At 40.9% G+C, this 26,471-nt stretch overlaps 1 protein-coding gene across 1 annotated transcript in view; it reads left to right on the plus strand.

Annotated features, from left to right (window-relative positions):
• Positions 1-15,611, plus strand: part of slco3a1a (solute carrier organic anion transporter family member 3A1a) — a 181,485-nt gene extending 165,874 nt beyond the window's left edge. Inside the window, exons 8-10 of the mRNA XM_060853068.1 lie at positions 4,345-4,520; positions 8,531-8,595; positions 15,226-15,611. Of these exons, the coding sequence (XP_060709051.1) occupies positions 4,345-4,520; positions 8,531-8,595; positions 15,226-15,611 (627 nt within the window). The remainder of the gene's footprint in view (positions 1-4,344; positions 4,521-8,530; positions 8,596-15,225) is intronic.
• The last annotated feature ends 10,860 nt before the right edge of the window (positions 15,612-26,471 follow it).

The following is a 26,471-nucleotide window of genomic DNA, read 5'->3' on the forward strand; positions in this document are numbered from 1 at the left end:
TATAATTAATGACTACTCACTATTGAAGGCTATTATTTCCACGTCTCAGCCAGTGACAGCTTCATAATGGGTTACTTGTAAAAGGAGAACATGTAATGAGTTCAGCTGAATGGTTCTCCTTTGTTGAGTTGATCTTACTGTGTGTCTTTTGTTGGGTAAACCTATAGGAGGGTGCCATGATATGCAGAGAATCTGTGCCAGCTTGCTGCAGTGACGTTTACTCCTGCTCTTTAAAAAAACGTTGGGAATGCTTTAAAATAACACATTCCCCTTCACAACTGTCCAATCCTTAACCAAAAGAAAATGATCAGTCTCTGAAGGTGATCGTGTTCATGTTCAGAGAGGCTGGTGCACACCATACTTCCATGTCGTCTATATTTCCCCCCCATAGCGTACGTGGGGGTGGGAGCAGGAATTAGATCATGTACTTGCTTTCCAAGTGGAAAAAGGAAAAATATTATGATTTTACGTCCAGAACGTCTGTGGTTTCCTGGAGTTGAGGTTGGATATGTTATAGGGAGTGAAATTTGAAGAGAGCCAGCTGCTTTATGTCTTTGAGTGACTTGGTCAGAGGTAAGCACACAGCAGCAGTGACAAGTGGATAATTGCTAACACACGAGGGGCAGGTTACCATCACCATTGGAGTGTTCCCAGTGTCATAGAACTCCAACAGTTCAGGAAGAGGCCATTGAGCCCATCAAGTCTACACTGAACATCTGAAGAGCATCTCACCCAGACCCAGCCTCCCCATTCCGCAACCCCACACTTACCATGGCTAATTAACTTTACCTACACATCTTCAGATTCTGGGAGGAAGCCAGAATGCCCTGAGGAAACCCACACAGACACGGAGAATGTGTAAACTTCACACAGACAGACACCCAAGGCTAGAATTGAACCTGACAGTGTGAGGCTAACCACAGTACCAACCCACATCAGATGGATCTCACATGGAGATGAAAAACTGGCAGATATCCAAGCAGCAGGCTGTGGATTGCCATTGGCACATTTTCTATACCTCCCTATCCTCAATCGCTAGGAGGTTAAGGGCTACAGCCAACGCCTCAAGCTGACGCACTGACCAGTTTCACACGACCCGTGCAGCTTCAAGGAATATCTCAGTTTTGAAGGACCCTCAAGCTTCCCAATATGGCTTCAGTAGTGCTCCCTTTCTCCCGGTGAAATTATTGGCTGTCCACAGCTTCAGGCTTCTGATCGGTGCCTCTTGGGGGGTGGGAGGTGGTCATGACCTGTGGGTCAGCACCAGGACAATCCTCTTAAGATCCAGAGGATTCCACTTGGTGTCCTACAAATACAACAACCACATTTACATAGTGCCTTTAACATAAAAAATATCCCAAAAGACACTGAGCCAAGTAGCTCTAAGGCCAAATAACTAAAATTTTAATTGAAGGAAATGGCAAAGAGAGGAGATGAACAGATCAAAAGAGTTAGGAAGGGAATTTCAACATGTAGGATCTGAAATACTTCTTGTTGCACAATAGGTCAAGTCATCTTTTAGGTGTTTCTGTTCACTATTAGGTCCCATGTGTATGCTACTGAGGTAATGCTGTCTGTTTTAGTACCCATTGCTGAGCGTATCAGAAAATGCCAACTATTTTGTTTTGATGACATTTTCATTTGGAGTGAGAGGGAGAAGGAGGTTTCTCCAGTGCATCTTTTCGGACCAGCAAAGACCACAGTTGTCCCCATGTCTCGGACTCCAATTGCCACTAGCACACCCCTCCCCCACACCCCCAATCACTGACCCCAATTACTTACCAGAGACCCAGTGAGGTATCTGGGCAGAAGGCACTACAGTAAATGTGCCAGTGACGTGCACTGGTATATGTATGATCATTTCCAAGCCTTATTTTTCTCCTACTCTAGGATAATCCCACAAAAAGCAACAATCCACCTCTGGAAACGAAACTGCTGCCAACAGTGGCTTCAATTATTAAAACGAAACTCAGACCCAATTTTGGTCAATTTCAGGCATGTACACCTTCCATTATGCTCAATAAAACATTGAGGTAATCAATGCTCCCCTCTCATCCACCACAGGGTCTGCCATCCTCGACGATGTCCCTCTCAGTAAAGCCTGCACTGTGCTGAGCTATCTCCATCAGGGTCTGGGACAGCTATAGAACATTCCCTGCTCAGGAAGGCTTGTCTGAGAACGTGGAGACCTTTAAGAGGCATTGCCATAGAAAGAAGTGGAGAGCAAAAATGTCATTTTTGTTCAGTAGGTGTTGTAAGAACTCCATTTTGGTATTTTCCTACATCAAATCCTTTCAGGAAAGCTGTTAGAATATAATGACAGGATTTGTGCTGAGATGGTATGATTTCTGATGGAGTCCTCCCACACTGCCAAAAACCTGCCTTGAGAAGGATTTTGTGCACTCATTACTTGTATTTTATTCCACACGTTTGTATCATTTCACCAGTGTTGCCTAGTTAGAGTGGTGAGGCTGAGACACTTTGGGTAGATTCACCACCACAAACCCTTCTTGGTATTAGTCTGACCTATTGATACCATGCGGTGAAGATGCCCACAAAAACATTACATAAGTAAGGCTTAATTACGAGAAACACTCGGTTTATTCCATATTATTTAACAGCTAGTAGCATTACATCTGAGATACGTAATGGTCTTTTGTGAGATGATTAGGCTCAAATTTGAGAGTAAACACAGATCACTGCTAACAATTGATGCACACTCAAAAACACATTAACACTCATCTCCTTACAGGATCAGCACTTTATCTCCAACTAAGAGAGTTTATTTCAATGATTAGCCCTATCGGACATTATTTGCCATACACAACATTGTCTATAATGAGCTCTTGTGGTCTGTGGTAGTGTTCCTACCTCTAGATGAGGTGGCCTGGGTTTAAGTTTCACCTGCTGCAGAGGTGTGTCATTATCTTTCAGAATAGATAAGTAGAAAACATCATAATGTTCTGCAATCCTAGCTTCCTTCATACCCCAATCTCAATCTTTACCGTCATTAGTGACCTTTGCCTTCAGCTCTATAATCTGACGTTCCCATTTGTCTTCGAGCAGGAGATGATAGCCCAGTGGTATTCTTGGCAGACAATTAATCCGGAGACCTCAGGTAATGTCCTGGGGACCCAACGTCAAATCCAGCCATTGTAGAAGGTGGTATTTGAATTCAATTAAAATAAAAAATCTGGGATTAAGAGTTTAATGATGACCCTGTCACTGAATGTTGGAAAAACCCATGTGGTTCACTAATGCCCCACAGACAGGGGGAGGCGAAAAGACTAGAATTACATGGCAACCATGTAACCACTGTTGATTAGCATGAAAGCTCATTAATAAACTCAATGTCCTTTAGGGAAGAAAATCTGCTGCCCTTATGGAAGTGGCTCACTGGTCAGCACTGCTGCCTGACAGCGCCAGGAATCCAGGTTCAATTCCACACTTGGGTGACTGTGTGTGGAGTTTGCACATTCTCCCTGTGTCTGCGTGGGTTTTCTCCAGGTACTCCAGTTTCCTCCCACAGTCCAATGACGTGCAGGTCAGATGGATTGGTCATGGGAAATGCAGGGTACGGGGATAGGGTAGGGGAATGGATCTGGATTGGATGCTCTTTGGAGGGTCACTGTGGTGTTGATTGGCTGATTGGCCTGCTTCCATACTGTAGGGATTCTGCGATCTAATTGAGTTATATAAAGGTAAAGTCGCATCAATCTAGAACAAGAGGTCATAGGTATGGGATAAGGGGAGGGCAAATTCAAAAAAGATGAGGAGGAATTATTTCTCTGAAAGGATCTCTGGAATTCGCTACCTGAGAGCATGGTAATTGCAAGGACACTGAATAGATTGAAGGAAGAGATGGATTTTTAATTAATATTAGGTCAAAGGTTACAGGGAATAGGCAGAAAAGTGGAGTTGAGGCTACGATGAGAACAGCCATGACTGTATTAAATGGCAGAACAGACTCAAAAGATGAATTGCCTCCTGCTGTTCGGAGTTCTTGTTTTTGTTATGTTCTTACATTTCTGAGGAGCATTTTGATTCAGTGATATAGTTGGGCCAATCTATTATGAAGAGACAGACAGGTTGAACGTATTGGTTTTTTCTTGTTCTCGTGCAATTTTTTGTTCCTTCAACTCTAATCATTAAGTAAATAGCCTGGATTAGATGCAGGCTGTGGTTATTCACAATGCACTTGGTCTGGCATCCCAATTAGAGGTACATGTCTGAAGAGTTTGGTGCATGTTGCATTTGGTATCTCAGCTACTGAAATGCTTTCTTTAAAAGCTTGATAGCATGTCACGTTGCCTTTGATTATGCACTGTTGTTATATCTTTACAGAACCTCACTGCCTGTGCTTGTCTGAACACTGGCCCCATCAAGAATGCCACTGTCATCCCTGGCAAATGTCCGAGCCCAGGCTGTCAGGAGGCTTTTCTGACTTTCATGTGCGTGATGTGCTTTTGCAGCCTCATTGGAGCTATGGCCCAGACTCCAGCTATCATTATACTTATCAGGTAGGCTAACCTGCAGCAATGCCTTGTTCCCAAACTTTGACTCTTATCTCCTCAAATAAGAATGATTATAACCAGCTCTTTAATTGTCTGGTGGAATTAATGTCCTTGCTTGGTGTAGAATACCGTAAAATCATGTATTGACCAGCAGGTACCAAATTCAAACCCTAGTCTGTGCTCAATTAATTGGTTGAAGCTAACTAAAGTATTTCAGACTTAACAGTTGACCCCAGTGCAACCAGCTATTTGCATATCCTTGTGTTATATGGGCATAAGCCAGGTCACTGTGCTGTGTGTATCATAGAGGTCACTACCGCAACATATAGGAAACTATAGAATCTACTTGGTCTCACACAGTAAAAGGAAAGCCACTTACCAGTTTATCTAGAAGTGTCTGTTACAGATAACAGGATATAGCTTCTCGCATGTGGTTAGAATCTGCGCTGATTTTCCATTATTTTTATTTATTCTTTTATCAATTCTGATTTGCAACTGCGGACCGTGAGCTGGAAATGACCTAGGGACTGTGAGCAGCAGCTTGGTTTAAAAGAAAAACAAGCAAGCTCTGATTTGTTTATTTGTGAAGCCAGATCTGGACGTTAATTTCAGGTTTGTTCTTGATGAAAAGATTCTACAGATGCTCTGAAACCAGGACAGAGCAGTAAGTTTAAACAGATAGCAGATATGTAGCATTAACGAGGCCAGTATCTGAGAACTGGTTCTAGTAAGTCTGATAGAGACTTTATGCTCCAGCAGATGTTGAGTGGTAACTGGGACTTCACGGAGAGGTGCTCAGTCTGACAGGGATTGGCCAGAGTTTGAAATTGGTTTTGGACAGTGTTCTCTGGGAGAAGGAGCTCAGCTGTTGAAGCCATAGCATAAAGATTGGAGCTCCATGCCTAATCTCCCATTATCAGCTCTTAGACATTCTGGGAATAGAAATTAAATTTTACTAACTTCCTGAGTGAACAGTAAAGGTGATTCTGACTGACATGTTCAGAAAATCAACCAAGAAGCAATCTGTACTTTTAGAATACTCCTCTTGCAAATCACTTAAGTAATCTACCAATTTGTTATTTTCTCTTATTTATCTGCATTTGTTTGTCTATCTTTTGCATGAATGGGGGAAGGTATTGAGTTTAAATCCATCGACATCAGTTGGACTACTTTGTTGTTTAATTTTGGTCTGCTAAGCTTACTGTAGCTGAAAATGTGTTGCTGGAAAAGCACAGCAGGTCAGGCAGCATCCAAAGAGCAGAAGAATCGACGTTTCGAGCATAAGCCCTTCTTCAAGACTAAGCTTACTGTAGTTTGCTTAGTCTTTCATTTAAGCTACAAAACTGGTGTCTCAAATCAATTCTTTGCGAAGTCTGGGATTGGTTATTCAAAATGGGGTTAGTGACCATGGAATCCTTTTATTTCACTGTGTTGTGAATACCAGGGTAGAAAAACAGATTTGATTTGGCACTTTATCACCATGTTAGTAATAAATTACAGACTACATTGACTTGATAGACATTATTACAGAGACATTGAGAACCCAGTGTCAGGTCTCACCTCTTCAAGATCCTGAACTATTGTGCTCACAGGTTCATGTGACATCAGAATAGTGGGTGGTGCTTATTGGCAGCCTTCAATATTAACCCTTTCCTGTCCCTATGCAACACTCACATCCACAACATATCGTACTTATTGATTCCCTTGTAGCTATCATTTCAGTTATCACCACAGTCACCCAATGTGGTGAAGACACATGTAAACAGAGTACGCTGTTCCAACAGACAGAGCACTAGAGATCTTTTAAAATCCATATCATTCACAGAGTTCTGTTGGTATATTTCTGAGGAATTAGAGGAAGAAACATAAATAACAATGGAAAAGATGATCCACAACCTCCTGATTGAATATTGTTGCTTGTTGATTTTTTATGTCTGGGACCTGGGTTCAAATCTAGTCCAGGCAAATGTGCAAAGACTCATCCAATTCACTCTAAAAAAGGTACAGTGCGATATTAGTTCAGAAAACTTTTGCTGCAGGGCTGATGACCAGCAAACCACACAGCACGCCATATCTAGCCACTGACTCCAACAGCTCACGAAAGAGCAATTTTAAATACACAAGTGTTATAATATACTAGGAGACAGTGGCTTAGTGTTAATGTTATTGGACATGTAACCCAGAGGTCATAGAGTCAACTCCCACTAAATAATACTATAGCATTTAAAGGAATGCAAATTTAATTAAATAAATTTGGAATTGAAAGCTAGTCTCAGTAATATTGACTATGAATTATCAATGTGTTGCTGGAAAAGCGCAGGTCAGGCAGCATCCAAGGGGCAGGAGAATTGACTTTTCAGGCATTCCTGAAGAAGGGCTCATGCCCAAAACGTCGATTCTCCTGCCTTTTGGATGCTGCCTGACCTGCTGCACTTTTCCAGCAACACATTTTCAGCTCTGATCTCCAGCATCTGCAGTCCTCACTTTATCCTATGAATTATCAATGATTGTCATGAAAACCCATCTACTTCACTGATGTCCTTCACAGAAGGAAGTATGCCATTCTTATCCGCCCTTGCCTACACGGGACTGCAGATCTACAGCCACATAGTTGACTCTTAACTGCCTTTTGAAATGTTCTTGCAACTTACTGAATGGGGCGGCACGATGTTTCAGAGGTTAGCACTGCTGCCTCAGTGCCAGGGACCTGGGTTCAATTCCGTCTGTGTGGAATTTGCATGTTCTCCCAGTGTCTGGGTGAGTTTCCTCCGGGTGCTCCAGTTTCCTCCCACAGTCCAAAGATGTCCAATAACATTACCACTAAGCCACTATCTCCCAGTATATTATAACACTTGTGTATTTAAATTTGATCTTTCGTGAGCTGTTGGAGTCGGTGGCTAGATATGGCATGCTGTGTAGTTTGTTGGTCATCGGCCCTGCAGCAAAGGTTTTCTGAACTAATATCACACCGTACCTTTTTAAGAGCGAATTGAATTGGCTGTGGGAAATTGCTCTTAGTGTGCAGGCTAGGTCGGTTAGCCATGGGAAAGGTGGGGTTACAGGGATAGGGTGGGGGGCTGGGTCTGGGTGGGATGTTCTTTGGAGGCTCGGTGCAGATTCAATGGGCTGAATGGCATCTTTCCGGATCCTAAGGCTTCTATGATTCAAGGACGATTAGGGCATGGGCATTAAAGTCCATGATAGTCAGAGCCCACATAGAGAATATATGTAAATTTTAAAAATGGACTAACATTAATGACTGGAATAGGGAACATTAATACAGTAGCAAACCCTCAAGGTTGTGTCACTTAATGCTGCATCCAAACTGTGCTATATTTGACCTGCTGGAGATTGTCAATTAGTATTATGCATGTACTGCAGCAGACTTAGGAATATTGATAGAGAAAGGGAGCTTTTTCTGTGTCTCCTTCATGCTATTCCTGACTTGCAAGTGACTAAATTGGTTTAATGTGCCTGAAATTGAGAAATATTCTATTCCTTTGAATTTGCATTTCTTACTTTTCGGATCTAACAAGCATTTTTTAAATGCCAAAATTTGGCAAGGACTATGTTTAATCAAGGAGAAAGGCTCGTCATGATTTTGAAAATGACTGAGTGGTAGGCAGTACAGAGGTATTGAACCTTATGTCCACACTTCTTAAAAATTTTTAAGTTTAAATTTACCTGTCCATGTTAAGAAATGTACACATAATAAAACGTAAGCAACTTGACTAGTGCTTCCTTAAATCTTTCACTTTGTAATAAATCTTTGTCAAAAGATGACAAAAATTCAGCAATGTTGAAAGTTAATGAGTAGGAAAATAACAATCGTCCACCTGGAATCCCAGCTTTCATTTTTTATTCCCTCTGGCATTAGGTCAACTGTTTGAAGTGGTTTGTAATTTCTGAAAGAAATAATTGCAATGGATGTAAACAGTTGCAATGCAGTTGTGGGACCAATTGATTTTGAGCATGCTAATTAATGGCCATTATATCTGCTCATGCTTTTCCTGCAGGGCTGTCAATCCTGAGCTCAAGTCGTACGCGCTGGGAGTTCTGTTCCTGCTTTTGCGATTGCTCGGTGAGTTTCTGCAGACCTGGTTTTATTTTGTGCCATTAAATTGAGAAAACTAGCAGGTAAAGGGCTGTGAGGCTGCAAAGAGTAGGTGAGAAGATGAGATGAAGCAAGAAATAATGCTTGGGTGACAAGTTTGGGGATTACAAAGAATTGCTGGGGAAAATGGAATATATTTAGGAAAGTCATTTTAAAGTTCTGGGGAAAAAAAATAAACTAAAAGTTGGAGATGTGCTGAAATCAAGACTGTCAGCCCAAGTAAAGTTGCCGTAGGCTTACCAGAGCATAGGACTACTCTCTTATTGAAGAGAGATGACTGGTGGTGGTTTAAGCTGACAGTCATCATGCCTCAGGTGAGGGAAGAAGGAAAGTCTTTTCTGGTAACCTCAGCTGGTCCAGGAATTTAAGCCACATAGTGGCCTCACTCTGCATTGCAAATTGGCCAACTAGCAAACAGAGCCAACCAGCCCAAGTAAAGTGAGGGAATAATGCCACATTTGGAAGGAACAGATGAAAGCTAATAGCAGCAGTGAACATGAACGCAACAAGGCAAGAAAAGGTTCAAAAGAGAGCCAGAGCAGGGAGACTTCAGCAGAGAGAAAACCAACACCATTCAGTAAGAACCTTTACTTGCATTGAAACCAGGAGTATGGAATCCATTGAACATAGGGACACAATCCAGATCGGAGGCAGAACTGGCAGGTGAGTGCTTGAATGGCAAAGAGTTGTTGACCTTAGAAATGGATTGGGAATTGACAAAACATTTTTCAAGGTCTTCCATCCGACATTCAGAGTATACAGCAAAGCTGTAATGTCACTTATTCAGAAGATGAGAAATTAAGTATGAGAGAGAGAAGTCTTCTGCCCCAGGTTAAAAGCAGTGTGAAATCCTAAAAGCTCTTTCTATTCAGTGATGTGTAGCAATGTGTCAACTTTGGCTCAGTGGTAACACTTATGCCTTTGAGCTGCAAGGTAATGGGTTCATTCTCCACAAAACCTTTATCATATATCTACGTTAATATTTTGATGCAGTACTGAGGGATTATGGCCCAGTAAAACATATTGCCTTGCAGCTTGCTCAATGTTAAACTAACACTGTCTCTGCCTTGTCAGGTGGATGTTAAGATCCTCTGGTACTATTTAAAGAAAAAAGTAGGGATTTGAGTGACAAGGTTAATTCGGCAATCCTGCCCTGCAGATGTGAAAGCTTGCAAATTCTCTCTACATTTTATTACAATTTCATAATCCAAGTTTGCTTTGAGTTAACCACCTTGTTATAATGGCTGTAGTTACTCACATATTGTTTAACTGTGAATTGTAAACCTGCTGTAAATTACCATTATCAATCCATATTTCTTCTGCAGCAACTGTGCTGTGCTACAAAGACCAGAGTAATTGAAATCAATTACATGGTTAATACTAAAGTCTGATTCCCTTAAAGAATTCAAAATGTTGCATTATGCTGCAACTGCTCCAGTATTCATTGATCAATGTAAATTGTTTTGCTTTGTTGGCAATTTGGATAAATCATTAAAAAAACTAATTACTTTGTACTTCAGGATTCATTGCTGCTCTGCTTAGAGTAAATTGCAAAGTTTAGTCGAAGCATTCACTGCCTGTCATCTAAAGGATGAACGTTTTCTATTAGTAATCAGATTTAATCCTGAAGTAATCTGTCACCTTCTCCATTTTACATATGTTTCACTTGCCCAAGTACTATGGTAATTATTTGTGCACAAAGTTCTATGCACTGTAGACTATAATGCTTATTTGGGTTCTTTGCTGATTGTTCAAGACACCTCAGTGGTATAACTCATTTATACGGCAAGTGAAAGGCAGGACGGGATGGAGGATTATTTTGGAGGTATGTTGTTAGCAAAGAATTTTCCTCAAGTCAGGTTTAGGATACAATATCACAGTAAGAATAATGTATGTTTCAATTGTGAGGAAGACGGACCATAACCCCAGTTGCAAAGTTTAGAAGAAGCATTCACTGCCTGTTTGTTCTTTTATGGTCAGGAATATTGATCCATGAGGGGTGCCCTAAACTGATTTCCCCCAATACCACAATCACAATTTGCCTTTCTGTACTGGTCTCGAAAGGTGGTAAAATGTCCCATGGTGCTTCATAGGAATGTTATCGAACAAAATATAATGCTGAGCCCCAGGAGATGATACTGACTTAAATATTAAACTAAGGGGTTTGGCAGAGTGGCGAAAAAATAGGGAGGCAGAGATAATTAGGGATTCCAGAACTTAAAACTGTGGCAGTCAATTATGGAGCAAACAAATCAGACCAGAACTAGATAAAGAATCAATAATGGTTTCAGGTCTCAAAAAAAAAAGATACTTACGGTGAGAAGTGTTTACAAGAATTGTTCACAAAACAAACAGCAAGTAAGATGGACATTAATCTTGTGTCTGCCCCAGCTTTCCAAGTGTGCAAAGCAACTAAGAAATTCCATTTGCCTTCATTCAGTGACCCTGTAAATAAGGAGGGGATTTATAAATTCAAGGCCTTACCCAACCTGATCATAGAGGGGTCACTGTGCACAGCCTTGATGGATGAATGGGACTTCTTACATATACAAGGGTCAGCTAAATGGGGGAAATGTAGGTCATTATTTCAAACTCAAAATGAGGACTGCAGATGCTGGAGATCAGTCGAAGAGTGTGATGCTGGAAAAGCACAGCAGGTCATGCAGCATCAGAGGGGCAGGAGAATCGTTCACGAAGACCTTATGCTCAAAACTTCAATTCTCCTGTCCCTCTGATGCTGCCTGACCGGCTGTGCTTTTCCAGCACCACACTCTTCGATACTACTTGCAAATTCCAAATCTCACTTTGCCGTCGTCAAACAAACAATGAGCCTGTGCTCTGAGACACGAAATGCTGAGTTATGCTCCAAGGGCAATCAGTTGCCTGGCAACAATGGCCTGTAGTCAGATTGCAAAAAATGCAGTAAATCTCCTTGGTGAAGCTAGCTGAAAATTCGGCTACAGCTGGAGAGCCATGTGCAGTTCTGGTCACCATCTTATAAAAAGATGGTGCCTGTACTAGAGAAGGCACAGAGGAGATTCACCAAGATGTTACCTGGACAAGTGATCTCGGAGGAGAGGCTGGATAGTCTGGGATAGTTTTCCTTTCCTCAGAGAAGGTTGAGGGTGGACTTGACTGAGGGGTACAAAGTTTTGAAGGAGATATAGAGTAGTTAGGAAGAAATCTTTCCCCTTAGTTGAGGAGTCAGTAAGGAGGGGACACAATTTTGAGATAGAAAGGAGGCTTAAAAGGAGATTTGAGAAAAGCTTTTCAGTATTGTGGGTATCTGGAACTCATTGCCTAAAAGGGAGAGATGTTGGAACCCTCAAGAAATTAAACTATTTAGATTAACACTTGAAATATCATAGCATGCAAAGCTACAAGTCAAATATTGGAAAATGGGATTAGAATAGACAGATGTTTAGTATGAGCATGATGAGCCTCTTCCTGTGCTGTAAAACTCTGACTTGTGGTCAAATTTGTACATTGAAGCAGTCCTGAGTCATCTGACAAGAGGGTTAATATGTCCATAAGTATAGTTAAAGCTCAATTAATTCAACAGAACAGAAGCATAGTTCATTGCTGCATTTCTTCAACGGTAAGAAACATTCTTTCAAAATCCAGGGAAGGTTGAAAGGAGCGTTTACAACCAAGATGTTCAATGAGTAACATGAAAGAATCATAAAATCTTCCAGCATTGATGGAGGCCGCTGAAAGAGGATTGGTACTTTGTTTCACAATCCAACTTGGTTTGTGATCTTGCAGGTACCTCATTGCATTTCTGCCAATTTAATTTTAAAATCATTTATGCTATTGACTTCCACCTTTAGGGTAGATTATTTCAGATCCCAAAAAAGCTCAGCGTGAAGAACATCTCTTCAGCATCTGAGATTTTTTGAGGATTTTACATTTGTTACCTTTGACCACTAGCCACCTCACTAGATGGATTCATCTTTCTCCACTTTGCTCTTAGTGAATCTTTTTGTCATCTTGAAAACCTGAACAAAGTTACCTTTTTATCCATGGGGAGGACATCCAACTTTCCCAAATGTTCCTTATAATTGAAGACTCTCATCTCTGTAACACTTTTTTGTGTGCGCTTTCTAATGTGGGTTCACAGTATGATGTGGAACACAGTAACAAAGTAATACATTAATTTTAATTGCCTCACTTCCCTAATGTCAGACTGCTGCCTAATTGCTATGACCCACTATTCAATTGATAGCAATGTCACTAAAATTGCAATGAAACAATATACAAGTTGTCACTGCAATGGCTGTCATGATTTGACCTTAAAATGATGTTCCCAGAATGGGGTTTGTTAGGTGGGGAACTTCTGGATTTTGATTCAATAACAATAATAGAATGGGAGAACACGCTGAATGGTATTGTTTTGAAAATGGTGAGCTACCCATATTTTGCTGTTATTATTCATTCTTTCTATAAAGATCACTGTGTGGGAAGCTGATGACAAGCTCACCCTGCTGAGTTACTGCACTATATTCTGTAGATTAGTGCTTATGGCACCTACAGTGCACTCAGCAGGAAGGGAGGGTCGGGTATGAAATATGATGGTGGGCTGCTCCCTGTTGAATTCAGTGGTCGGAGCCTGAGTGTGTTTCTAGTCCACCTTTTGTCAATAGAGGCCTAGGTGTAACACTTCAAGAGTTATCTATAAGCTTTCAATTCTAGTTCATTGGGGTTTTAAATCTAACAGGGCATAAAACATATGCTGATAACTTATGCTTCATGTCATACATCCATCCATCAATCACTCACACTCAACCATCATACCCTTATCTAATCTGCATGATTTTTGCTTTGACTAAGTGTTTAGATTCGTTGAGATTAGCAGCTTTCTTAATTATCTTGGATTTAGTGAACAACATATTCTACTCATCTGTTGAAACATTATTCTTTCGAGTGTTAATCGTCTCCCTTCAATACATCTTACTTGCCCATACAAGCTTGATTACAATAGCTTTGTGAAGGTCATTCGCAAATGTGAAGAACAGAAGTTTCAGAACTAAATTGTCAGATTCCATTAAATCACGGGTTGCAGCTTCAACAGTTCTTCAGGACGACCGAGTGCTGCTTTGAGCAGAGTTCTCTATTGAATTTGTCTCTTAATTCCATGTGCCTCACCTTCATTACGCATTTTGTGGGCACCTTGTCAAAGTCAAAGTATAATGTATCAATCACATCCACAAACATGGACACATCCTTAAACCAAGGTTGTCAGACTTTGAGTATGTCACTCTTGTTCTGCTAGTTCTCATTTATGTTGAACTTCTGATCTTCAATTTCTTGACAAGTACCTTCCTCATCAACATTGAGCTAAGGGGTTTTGGACTCCCAGGCTCATAACTTTGCATTGTAAGAGATTGGAATCACTTATACAATTGTACTGCTTTTCTGCATCCTAGGATGTAGGATTGAGGATTTGAGGATCTGAGTTCAGAAATAGAAATATCTTATTGCAGTTATATAGGGCTTTGGTAAAACCTCACCTGGAGTATTGTGAGCAGTTTTGCTACACAAGAGAGGACATGCTTGTCATCGTGTGCAGTGGACATTCACTCGACTGATACCAGTGACCTCAGGAGAGATTAGTTCAACTGGGCCTGTATTTACTAAAGTTTCTAAGAATGAGAGGGGATCTGATAGAAACCAAGTTCTAACAGAGCTGGACAGACTGGATGGGGAAAGGGTTTCCCCTGGTTGGGTAGTCTAGAACCATCGGTGACAATCACAGCGATTTAGGACGGAGAGGAAAGATTTCTTCACGTGGAGAGTGGTCAGTCTAGCTGTGGAGGTTGCAAGATTGAATATATTCAAGAAAGATTAAATGATTTTAGATAAAAAGGTGAGAATATGGGGCATTGAGCTAGAGATGAACAGACTGCATGACAGAGGAGACTTGAGTCTATGAAACTAGCAGTAGTAGTTCACTTTGTTTTAATAATTCAGTGAGTGGTGAAGACTGTTGTCTAGTTAGCTCCCATTTATACTTATCCATTTCCTTCAGAATTTTTCAGTAAATTCCCCTCAGAGCCCTATGCCTCCCGAGTCCTCCCCTTTTGCATGGAATGACTGGCTGCAGTCTGACCTGTGACCTCTCAATACCCCTTGATCCCTCCTTCTGTCTTACTGCATGCTTCACTTGACCAACACATGGAACTGGGAGCCGGGTTTGACACTGTGCTCGACTCAACTTAAGGGGCAATAAACGCATTGAGACAACAGGGTGAGATATCACTGAGCAAACTCTCTGACTATCTGCAGCCAGTACAACCTGGGTCAGCAGCTTCAATGCAGTAGGAAAAAGAACAATTTCATTCATTAAAAGCCATTCACAGCATGGCTGGGCCAGCATTTATTGCCCATCCCCAGTTGCCCTTGAAGTGGTGGTAGTGATCTGCCTTCTTTATCTATTCCAGTTCAGTTGGTGCAGGTAAACACAATGCTGTTAGAGTGGAAATTCCAGAAATTGACCCACAAAACATCAACTCTTTAATTAAATAATCGTTTACCCATCGGTCAGCCTTATTCTATTTGTGTAACACTTTGCAATTTTGTTTCTGTCCATCCTGATAGGTTTTATTCCTCCACCTCTCATCTTTGGCGCTGGGATTGATTCAACGTGCTTGTTCTGGACCACTATCTGTGGGGAGCTGGGAGCCTGTATGTTATACGATAACGTGGTTTATCGGTACCTCTACATCAGCATTGCCATCACACTGAAGACATTTGCATTCATCCTGTACACAACAACCTGGCACTGCCTGCGGAGGAATGCCAGTAAGTACATCAGGGATGATGAGAGAAATCTCCAGCCACTAACTGCGAGTGACCTTTTTGCATCAACCTTAACATTGGACACTGCAGGAAGGGACTCTAGCCAACCTCATTCTCAAAAGACCAAATTTATCTATAATCTTGAGGACCATGAATGGTGTGAAAATATGGAATCAGTCCTATAAAAGAAAAAAAACTTGAAATTAGTTTTGTACTTTTTTCTTTTTTGGAGGTGAAGGAAGAGAAACACCGTGACAATGCCCGGAAGATGCATTTGTAGACTTTTAAAACATTTTTTTTCAAAGTTCCTGTTTCCAAGCCATGGACAGAACCTTCTAATGACTGCACGATGGCTTTCAAACACTTGTTAATGTTTGTGGGGAAAATCCAAGGGAGTTCATCCATGTTAGCACCAATTGTCAAGGACTGTAATGACAAACAACATGAGTACCGTGTTTGGAATGCTGTGGTATGCCACATCACAGGGTGAGGGACATGGGTAATGATCATCCCACTCTAGTGCCCTACCAATTTCAGCTGTGGGCATTTGCCAGCTCAAAGCCAGGGACTGCCATTACAGCAAATTGGTAGGACCAGTTTTACCTTCAAAATGGACTGTTTTTACTTGTTATTCAGAATGACCGAATCCCCAGGAAGCTTGCCTTTTACCCGGGGCACAGGATAAAGTGAAGGGGTGGGGAAGGTGGGCATAAAGAGGAGAGGAACAACTCCAAACCCCAAATCATCCAACCTATGACAGCTGGAGTTGACCATTTTTTAAAAAGGCACAGTGAATAACAAATTTACAAAAAGTCACGATAAAGGAGGAAACGGGCTACATTTGAGCTCAAAAAAAAAAGTAGATGGTGCGTGCCACAGAATTCAGTGAAAAAAGCTTGACCGAAATAAAGAACAAAGGGCCTCTAAGAAATGAGATTGTAACAAAGTCTGTGAACACTTTGTTCTCATGTAAATAAATTTGTGACCTTCCCTACACTTAGCAATAGATGAAAGAAACAATTTGCCTCATTGGTGTCAGTCAAAATGGTTTAATCTTGTCGATAGAGGTTTATTCCCTAAGAAATTGCTGTTTCTTATGCTGACAATTCCCTAAAAAATGACTGATTTGCAAATTGCGTGTTATCTGAAAGGTTATATTTGAGTTTTTAAATAACAGTATGAGAGCTCCCTAATGTTTAATTGAAAAACACCAGCCTATTTAACCTTTATTTAACTTTGGATTACCAATGTCACACACATCCAACACACAGATGTATTAATGGAGGGGGAAGGCATTGATGTAGTTCTAATATCACTAGTAATCCAGAATGCAGGGATGGGTTTGAATTTTACCATGCCAGATCGTGAAATTTAAATTTCATGAAAATATCAGTTAATGATCATCTATAACACCGTCAGTTGTTGTAAGAATCAATCTGATTCACTAATGTCCCTTTAGGGAAAGGGGTCTGGTGCACTTAGCTGGTCTGGCTTATTTGTGACTCCAGACTTCCAGCTGGAAAGTGGAAATGAGGAGTGTTGGATCCTATTGAATGGTGGAGAAAGCTCAAGGGGCTAATAAGGTTCCTAATTTCCTGTGTTCTATTTTTGTAGGATTTTATGGACTCTTAACGCCCTCTGAAATGGCCTCAGTAAGCCAACCAGCCAGTTCAAGTAGCAATTAGGAGTGGTCCAGGCAGTGATGCACACATCCCAGGAAGAAATATGTAATTTTTTTATTATCTGTGTTGGACATTTGGAAGAGCTATTTACTTAGAATCATAGAGCTGTACAGCATGGACAATCCAACACATCCATGCCTCACAGACACCCTAAATAAATCTTGTCCCATTTGTCAGCACTCGGCCCATATCGCTGTAAACCCTTTCTTTTCGTGTACCATCCAGATGCCTTTTAAATGATGTAATTGTACCAGCCTCTGGCAGCTTATTCCATACATACATCAACCTCTGCATGAAAAAGTTGCCCCTTTTAAATCCTTCTCCCCTCACCTTAAACCTATATACTCTCTAGTTTTGGACTCCCCTACCCTGGGGAAAAGGCCTTGGCTATTTACCCAAGCCACACCCCTCATGATTTTATAAACCTCTAAGGTCACCTCTCAGCTTTCAATACTCAGGGGAGAACAACCCCAGCCTATTCAGCATCTCCCTATACCTCAAACCCTACAATCCTGGCAACATCCTTGTAAGTCCTTTCAAGTTTCACAACATCCTTTCTACAGCAGGGAGACCAGAACTGAATACAGTATTCCAAAAGTGCCCTAACCAATGTCCTGTACAGCCACAACATGGCCCCTCAACTGCTGTACTCAAGGCACTGACCAATAAAAACAAGCATTCCAAACCCCTTCTTCACTATCCTGTCTACCTGTGACTCTACTTTCAAAGGAACTATGAACCTGCACTAAGTTTTTTGTTCAGCAACACTCCCAGAACCTTACCATTACATATACTGCTTTGACTTGCCTTTCTGTAATGCAGCCCCTCACATTTATCTAATTTAAAGTCCATCTACGACTCCTTGACCCATCTGATCAAGGTTCCATTGTACTGAGGAAACCTTCTTCACTGTCTACTGCACCCCCAATTTTGGTGTAATCTGCAAACCTACTAACCATATCTCTTACGTTCATACCCAAATCATTAGTGGGCAGCACGGTGGCACAGTGGTTAGCACTGCTGCCTCACAGCGCCTGAGACCCGGGTTCAATTCCCGACTCAGGCGACTGACTGTGTGGAGTTTGCACGTTCTCCCCGTGTCTGCGTGGGTTTCCTCCGGGTGCTCCGGTTTCCTCCCACAGTCCAAAAATCTGCGGGTTAGGTGAATTGGCCATGCTAAATTGCCCATAGTGTTAGGTAGGGGTAAAATGTAGCGGTATGGGTGGGTTGCGCTTCGGCGAGTCGGTGTGGACTTGTTGGGCCGTAGGGCCTGTTTCCACGCTGTAAGTCTAATCTAATCTAATCTAATTTATATAAGTAACAAAAAGCAGCGAATAAATATTTCCATTCCTCTGCTCTTTTCCCATAGCCTTGCAAGTTTCTTCTTTTCAAACAATCTTTTTGGAAATTATTGGCATTGATCTCACTGTTTCAGGCATGTATTCTTAAATATCAATAAAAAATCTCTTCACTTCCTTGGATTTTTCACTAATTTCCTTGAATTGGTGACCATTGGTAATCAAATCCATTTACAGTGGGAACAGTTTCTCCCCACTTGCTTTCTCAAAACTCCTTACCACTGTGAACCCTTCTTAAAAATCCCTTCCTGACCTTCTGTGCGCTAATGGAATCAATAATCACATGAAAGCTGGCTAAGTGAGATACTTGCTTTGTTCATAGAAACAGAATATTACAACATACAAAGCAGCCACGCTGTCTGCCATGTTTATCCTCATTACTTTGTATGTCCTTTCATATCACAATCAAAAATAATACCTATGTCAATCTAGCATTGGGTAGCATTGCAATTTTACTGGAAAATATTCAATTGAGCATCAGTCCAAGTATTTAGATTGGACCTTACAAGGAGTTCTCAATGCCCCAAAGCACTTTACAACCAAATAAGTAGTTTTGAAGTTCATTAATGGAGGAGGCAATTCATGCTAATAAGCTCATAACAGTAATCTGGTAATGACCAGATCACAGTGTTTAATTATGCTCAATGTGAATTGCATCTGCACATGGTCACGGACCCCACAGGGAGACAAAGTTGCCCAGCCAGTGCTACAACTGATGCATTTTTGGCATGATCCAAAGATTTCTGACCATCACAAATGCACCCAGCCCATTGTTCAAGGTCCCATTGTTCAAACAGGATCATAATTAAGCATTGGCTTACAGTTCCATTCGACCAGCATGAAACCTAATCCTGTTTAATCTGACATCTTGCACACAAATCATTTACACTCCTGGGAACCTTGGTTAAATGTATTCCTTCTGCTTAGCTCAGTTGTGTATTTTTCCAATTCATTCCTGGAATGTGAACAGCACTGCCAAAGCCAGCATTTATTTTGCATCCCTAACCCTAACTGCCCTCAGGATGGTGATGGTGAGCTGACTTCTGGAACCAAAGCAGTGTGTGGGGTGTCTGGACACCCACAGGGCTCTTTGGAAGGAAGACAGTTCCAAGATTTTGACCCAGTAACAATGGAGGAATGGCAATATTATCCCAAGTCAGAATGGTCTGGGACTTGGAGGGGAATTTTGGTCAGATTGATTAACAAAGCCTATTTGAGAATTAAGAAGCTCAGCACTGACTCAAAATTGATCATTGTCCTTGAGGCACAGCAGTGCACTTGGCAGAATATTCCCCAGCAGAATCCTGGAGGATGCCTTTCAAAAACCAATAAGATGAGCAAACATCATTTTGGACCTTTTCTTTCAAACAGTTACCATTTACATTTTGCTCTTGTGTGATTGTGAAATATATGAAACACTACATGAACGGAAGAGCAATCTTTTATAATTTTCAGTCAGACAGCAGGTTCACTTCACCATCACCATTCCTTCCTAGGAGGAGTAATAAATAAGTATAGACACAAATGGAGGTTGATCTTGAGAAGCATTCATCTGAATTGCCTCAGAAACCTTAGATTTCTTAAACAAGTTATCTATTGTATATTAGTAGAGAACTTGTATTGCTGAAAAAGCCACTCACTCATTCTGATAAACCTTTTCATCTTACACTTATCAGAACAATTTGTAAGAATACCAATGCAAGGGGATAAAATCATTTATATTGTATGAGAGGATGTGGCAAGTGAGTTATGATTGGTAGAGACAGTGTCATGGAATATTCACCAGTTAGATGATGAGTGACAGTTAATTGCCAAACTTTGTTTAAAAGTTAAACAAGGCAGGTTGACTGTTTGTTCAAGACATTGTCTTGAGAATGAACCAGAGAGAGTTGTTCTTCCTATCATACAAACAGGTAATGTGGGCTGTAAGTTTCAGTGCTGGTGTGTTGCTCCACATAGGCTGTATATTCCAAAGACTGGCAAATCAAATTAAACAACATATCCCTTTAGCTGTTCACAACCAGCAAAAAAAAAAAGGTACTGGCTGTACCCAGGCAGCCAACATTTACAAAACAACAGTATCCAACACTGCATATTCAGGATTTGTATAGGAGACATTGTCAAATTGCAGAATCAAAAGGATTATGCAGCAACCAACTTAGGATCTGCAGCTGGATTCACAGTATGGCACACTTGTAGCTTGCAGTACACACATGTTTTAATATACCGGGTGTTTTTTCTTAAAACGACAGACAAATGTGTGCACACGCTGCTGCTTCAAAAAGTGATAAAATAACTGACAACCATTCTTTGGTGCACTTCTCAGGTGAATCCTTTGACCAATCAAATCAATTTGCCTTCTTAAAAATTTAAACAAAGCCTTGCAGTTAACTGTCAAATCATCAGTAACTAATGTATTCTCCAAGCTCTACCCATCATTGTCTTTACTTTGGCATTTCTTGCAAATTGTTCTAATGAGTGTCACACAAAATATGTCTTATCAGAAATACTACCTGTAGTTCAGAGCCTCAGGATGACCTCAGTCAACCAGAATCCAGTTGGAGAACTGGGCTCACTTCCTGTTAGAAGCACAAGATTTGTGGTAGCCAAGCTGATGCTTGGGTTGCACTCTCATCTCAGAGTCAGATGTTTATTGCTTCAAGTCCCTCTCAGGAAACTGGAGCTCAAAACCTTGACTGCAGTTCTTCAGGAGTGCTACACGGTCAGAGCTGCCATTTTTCAAATTAGTCATTAAGCCAAGGCCCTGTCTATCCATATGTGTATGATTTATTTCTTTGCCACTAGGTAGAGGACTGGAGATAGCTATGATGTGATGGTGCTGGTGTTGGACTTGGGTAGACAAAGTCAGATGAAGAAGGGACAGCACTCCAAAAGCTCTTGATTTCAAATAAACCTGTTGGACTATAACCTGGTGTCATAAGACTTCTGACTTTGTCCACTAGGTGTCAGACATAGTAGCAATCTTTCCCCATTTACTGAGAGATGGGCTGAGTGGACAGCCAATATGTCTCCACCTCCTTCCTGGTATCCATTCCTCACCTGCTGCTGAAGATAGTGTTACAAACAGATCAGAATCTAAATACTGTTTATGCTCAGGTGTACCTATTTTGGTCTCAAGTTCCAGATGTAATCTATCTTCCCCCCCCCCCCCCCATCATGAGGCATATGCTACAGCATACTCTCCTGGGTAAACTTTGACTGTCTCCCAAAGCCTGGAGACAGGTGTGTCCTTGGCCTTTAACTCCCTACAATTGGCAAAATCATTTCTTTTGCATCTGCCCTCTGTAACAGATAATAATTCAAGTGCCAAATTGATCTACTGTAATTGATTACCTCAGGGATCTGGAGAATTCTACTTCTAGAACAGTGTCCTTGAATTATGCACAAGATGGTGATGTCAACTGACTCAGTTCTCTCTGCAAGCCCCTTTTTTATTTTAAAAAATATTATATCCGATTCTTGTCAGCCCCTACTTATTTTATAGGCTGGAAATATCAAATGGAGGAAATCATTTAGAACACGCATTGAATTATACAAGCACTGAGGAAGACCATTTGATCGGTTAGGTGCAAAAGAGTAATCCAGACAGCACCAGTCCTCTTTCCCAAAATTCTTCCAATTTTATTTTTTCATTTTTACCTTGTAATGTGGGCACCACTGCTAAGACCAGTATTTGTTACCCCTTCCTCAGTACACTTGAAATGATTGGCTTGCTCAAATTAACCACATTGCTAAGGGTCTGGAGTCACCTTTCGGACAAACTGGATAAGGGCAGTAAAGTTTCCTTTCTGTTCAGGCACTGGTGAACTAAATCAACCTATGAGGTGATTTGAACTTGTCTCCCCAGAGCTTTAGTCTGTTCTCTGGAGACCTAGCCCAGTAATGTTACCAATACAGCACTCTCATTCCCCATCTTTCAGCCATTGCAACTTGTGTCAGTCCCCACTTTAATCTTCTAAGTGTTATTCCCATTGGGAGCAGCAAAGTAGCCTTTCTCTGTGAACTTTGAGAGACTCAGGTTGCAGAGTTATCGTACTAGATTTGAGTACCATCTCTCAGTGATATCTGCAATGACCCAATCTAAGTTGTGCTTAGACATTCCCAATCCAATTTCTAGTCAGGTGCAGTCCTCAATACAATCTCATAGAAATATGCCATCCACTAGCATTGACAGAAAAGCTCAGATGTGGGATCGGGGAGACGTCTTGAATTCTAAACAGTTTTGCAAATACCAATGAAATACTTGCATTGAGTCTTGAATCTATTATCACAAAGTACATGTGATGTGTCACTTTTGGGGAAACTAGCTGCTGATTTTGCCTATTTAAAACAACAATCACTGCTAGCAGAATCCCCAAACAGCCCTGAGATGAATAATCAATAAAAGTTAAACTTTTGATGGTATTTGTTGAGGGAGAGCTGTCAGGCAGCACTATCTCCTGTTTTTCAAGTAACTCCAATGTAACATCCAGCTGTATCTGGCAAGAGGAGCACACATCTCATCCAAAAGGGTAAGTCTATCCAGAAAGCATTTCTTTCCAACTACTGCACTGAACTATCTATTTAAAAGATGAAATTCTAATGTGGGGTTGGTAGACACAGTGTGCTTAACAGGTACAACCAGTTGAACCAAGCTGACATTTGGTGAACAAGCACAAAAGATTCTTAATTACTTTTCTGATTAAGTACTTTTGAGTTATTTTCAGCTCATGGCTTTAATTTACAATTCTATTATTTACTTTCCAGCATATTGAAGCTTTTAATTCCCCTTAACAACTGGACCATGATAACCCTTAATCACTTGCAACTCAAATATGTTTCATCTCTAAAAAAAACTTCATCCTGCAGTGAGGTAATTACCATTGGTCAGAATCTGATGAGGAACTGGGTTGATACAGTTCTTTAGAAGCACGAGAACCCAATGGAATGGATCCTATAGTCTAGCCTCCATTTAAACCCCAAGTACAGAGCTGAAAGCTCTTCTCAAACTCTGAACTATTTGTGAAAGACATTTTGAGGAGGCCATTTAAAAAAAATAAAATCTTTGCTTTTGTTTTTGGTCAATGTCCTGACTGAATTTGGAATAATGATCAAAGACTAAAATTATAAAGCATTGAATATACTGAATCCCAGTGATGTCCTTTATGTTCATGCTCTTGATTTCAATGTCAGTTGTACCCAAGGATTAAAGTGTCACATTACAATAATTTTGTGCTTTTAATCAACCCTTTGAAAAATCATTCAATTGAATAGATTTAGGGTTCAGTTTTATGCCCATTTAGTTTGTTAGGTAAGCAGTTTTCATTACTTTTGCAGAATCTCCATTGATCATTGCTACTCACGCCTATAGAATCTTAATCAAACTTTGCAGAATTAGACAATTTGGCTTAATACTAGGGTTCAAGCCTAAAACATCATCTTTGAGGTAGAGAGGAAACATTTCTATGTCTAGACCAGGCAACAGTAGATTGAGATTATGCTACTTTCCAATGCTATGCTGGAACTTCAATACTAGTTTTTCATTTTAAATCAATTTTAGATGTTTTCAATATTATGACACACCACAAGAGAGGTATAACAAACTCTTTGGTTCAAACTAAAATCACTGTACAAAAAATTCCTTTAACTAGCAGGGGCAGGTTCAATCTAGCAACCTCACAATTATGAGCTGAGTAAACTCCCAATAAGCTACACTACTCTCTCAAAATGGCTTTATAAGGAGCTGAATGAGTATCAGCTGATTTATTATTAACTGCAGATGACTTCAGGATTAGCTATGTGAATCATTTGGTTAGTGAACCAGTTCTCCTCCTGGTCAATTACATCTCACCAATGACAATTCAAATTGACACTTGTCCATATACTAATGCTCTTTAAATGGACATAAACAATTGAACTAAATTATTCTGTCAACAGCCTACTGCCTGGACCTGTGAATGGTTACCTGAACCAGGAGATTAATTGAGATGCCCATTCCCTTCTGCATCAGGTGGTCAAGAATCTACGCTTGACCTTGCAGTTACAAATTGGAGAATGTCCCTTTGGTCATAGGAGAGAAAGGCTGGAAGTAGTCATATATCAGATAGATAGGGAACAGGAACTCATCAAAACTACAGAAGGTACAGGCTCTTGGCCTCCTTGATGTATTGAATAGAGTTCAGCCTAAGAATGGTCTATAACAGCCATGTTCCAGTTTCATGCCACAGGTATCACTGGGACATCCTGTGCAGTAGTCTATTTTTCCAACCATTGTTATCCAAACTCTACTGAAAAAGCAAATCCTTTTCAAAGTCAAAGACTTCGCTCAAGCTGATCAAAACTTTGATATTTTTCTTAAAAAAACGGAGTCCACACAGTGAGACTGTTTCAGTAAGCCATTAAAAGATGGTCTGATTTTTAATTTCACAGAAATGGTAATGGTTTTTGGCACAAAGGAAGCTAATTAGCCCATTGTGTCTGACCCAGTTCTTTAAATGCTCATTATGATCCAGTGCCATTTTCCTGCATTTTCTATTTAGATAATAATTCATTGCCTCTCGAATGCCTCAAGGGGCTCAGTGGTTAGCATTGCTGCCTCCCAGCACCAGGGACCCCAGTTCGATTCCAGCCTTGGGCAACTGTTGGTTTGGAGTTTGCACATTCTCCCGATGTCTGTGTGGGTTTCCTCCGGGTGCTCCGGTTTCCTCCCACAGTCCAAAGATGTGCAGGTTAGGTGAATTGGTCATGCTAAATTGCCTGTAGTGTTAGGTGGATTAGTCGGGGTAAATATAGAGGGGTGGGTTTCTCTTCGGAGGGTTGGTGTGGACTTGTTGGGCTGAAGGGCCTGTTTCCACACAGTAGGTAATCTAATCTTAAAAAAAAATCTCCACTCCACTTCCAGGCAGTGCATTCCAGACCCAAACCATTGTCTGTGTGGAAAGGCTTTTCCTGCCTTTGCAAATCACTTTGAGTCTATGCCCTCTCATTTATTGATCTTTTAGGACTAGGAAGAGTTTCACTCTCTTTCTATTCTTTTTACCAGATTTCCTTTTAGCCGCCTTCTCTTCAAGTAGGATGAGTTGAAATTCATCATCCATGAAACATTTCTTGCAAACCTCTTCTGTGCACTCTGTAATGCTTTCACATCCTTCCTATAGTGTAGTACATAACATTCTAGGCAAGGGTTAACAAGTGTCTTATTCACCATCATCTCTTCTCTCCTACTAATAAAGCTCTCAACTCTGTATCCCTAACTAATTACTCCTTTCACCTACTCTTCCATGTTCAATGATCTGTGCACATATACATTCATGTCCCTCTTCTCCTGCACCCCTTTAAGATTTATGCCCTTCACTTATATTGTCTGTTCATGGTTTTCCTACTAAAATGCAACACTTCTGCACCTCACTCTGCTTCTCTGCATTGAACTTCACCTTCCAACTATCTACTCACCAATGTTCCCTTTAAGTTGCGCAGATGTTCTACACATACCGACCGTGCAGCATGTGGATTGCGGCATTGACCTGCAATTCTGGAGGTCGCTGCCACACACATGCCACAGAAGCAGCAGGAAAATTTAGCGGGCATGCTGCTGCCCACTACACCTTACTTGATAATGTCTGATTGGAGTTTTCCACTGTCCTCAGCACGGTTACAATGCTTACAAATGATTGTGCAAAATCTAGGGTCTGATCGCACCTTGTGTGCTGTATCCAGTTCCAAAAGTAAAAGAAAACAAGAGAGGCAGCCATTCAAGACCTAAAGAAAGTGAGGAGTTGTGATTGGAGCTGAGATAACCAACTGTAGGAGCTTACACTTTCCACCCAGTGAGCAGTGAGCGATGGTTTCGGACAAGGTATAAGAGATTGTTTTAATGGAGCAGAGCATTTAATTTACAGAGCAATTGAATATGTTAAACCATGGAACACAAGTATAGTGTCACCTTAGGAACAATGTTAGAAGTTTCATCCCCACAGGGTAATCAACTGGAGGCTGTGTACCCTAA

Source organism: Hemiscyllium ocellatum, chromosome 39, assembly GCF_020745735.1.
Source record: "Hemiscyllium ocellatum isolate sHemOce1 chromosome 39, sHemOce1.pat.X.cur, whole genome shotgun sequence".
Taxonomy (NCBI): domain Eukaryota; kingdom Metazoa; phylum Chordata; class Chondrichthyes; order Orectolobiformes; family Hemiscylliidae; genus Hemiscyllium; species Hemiscyllium ocellatum.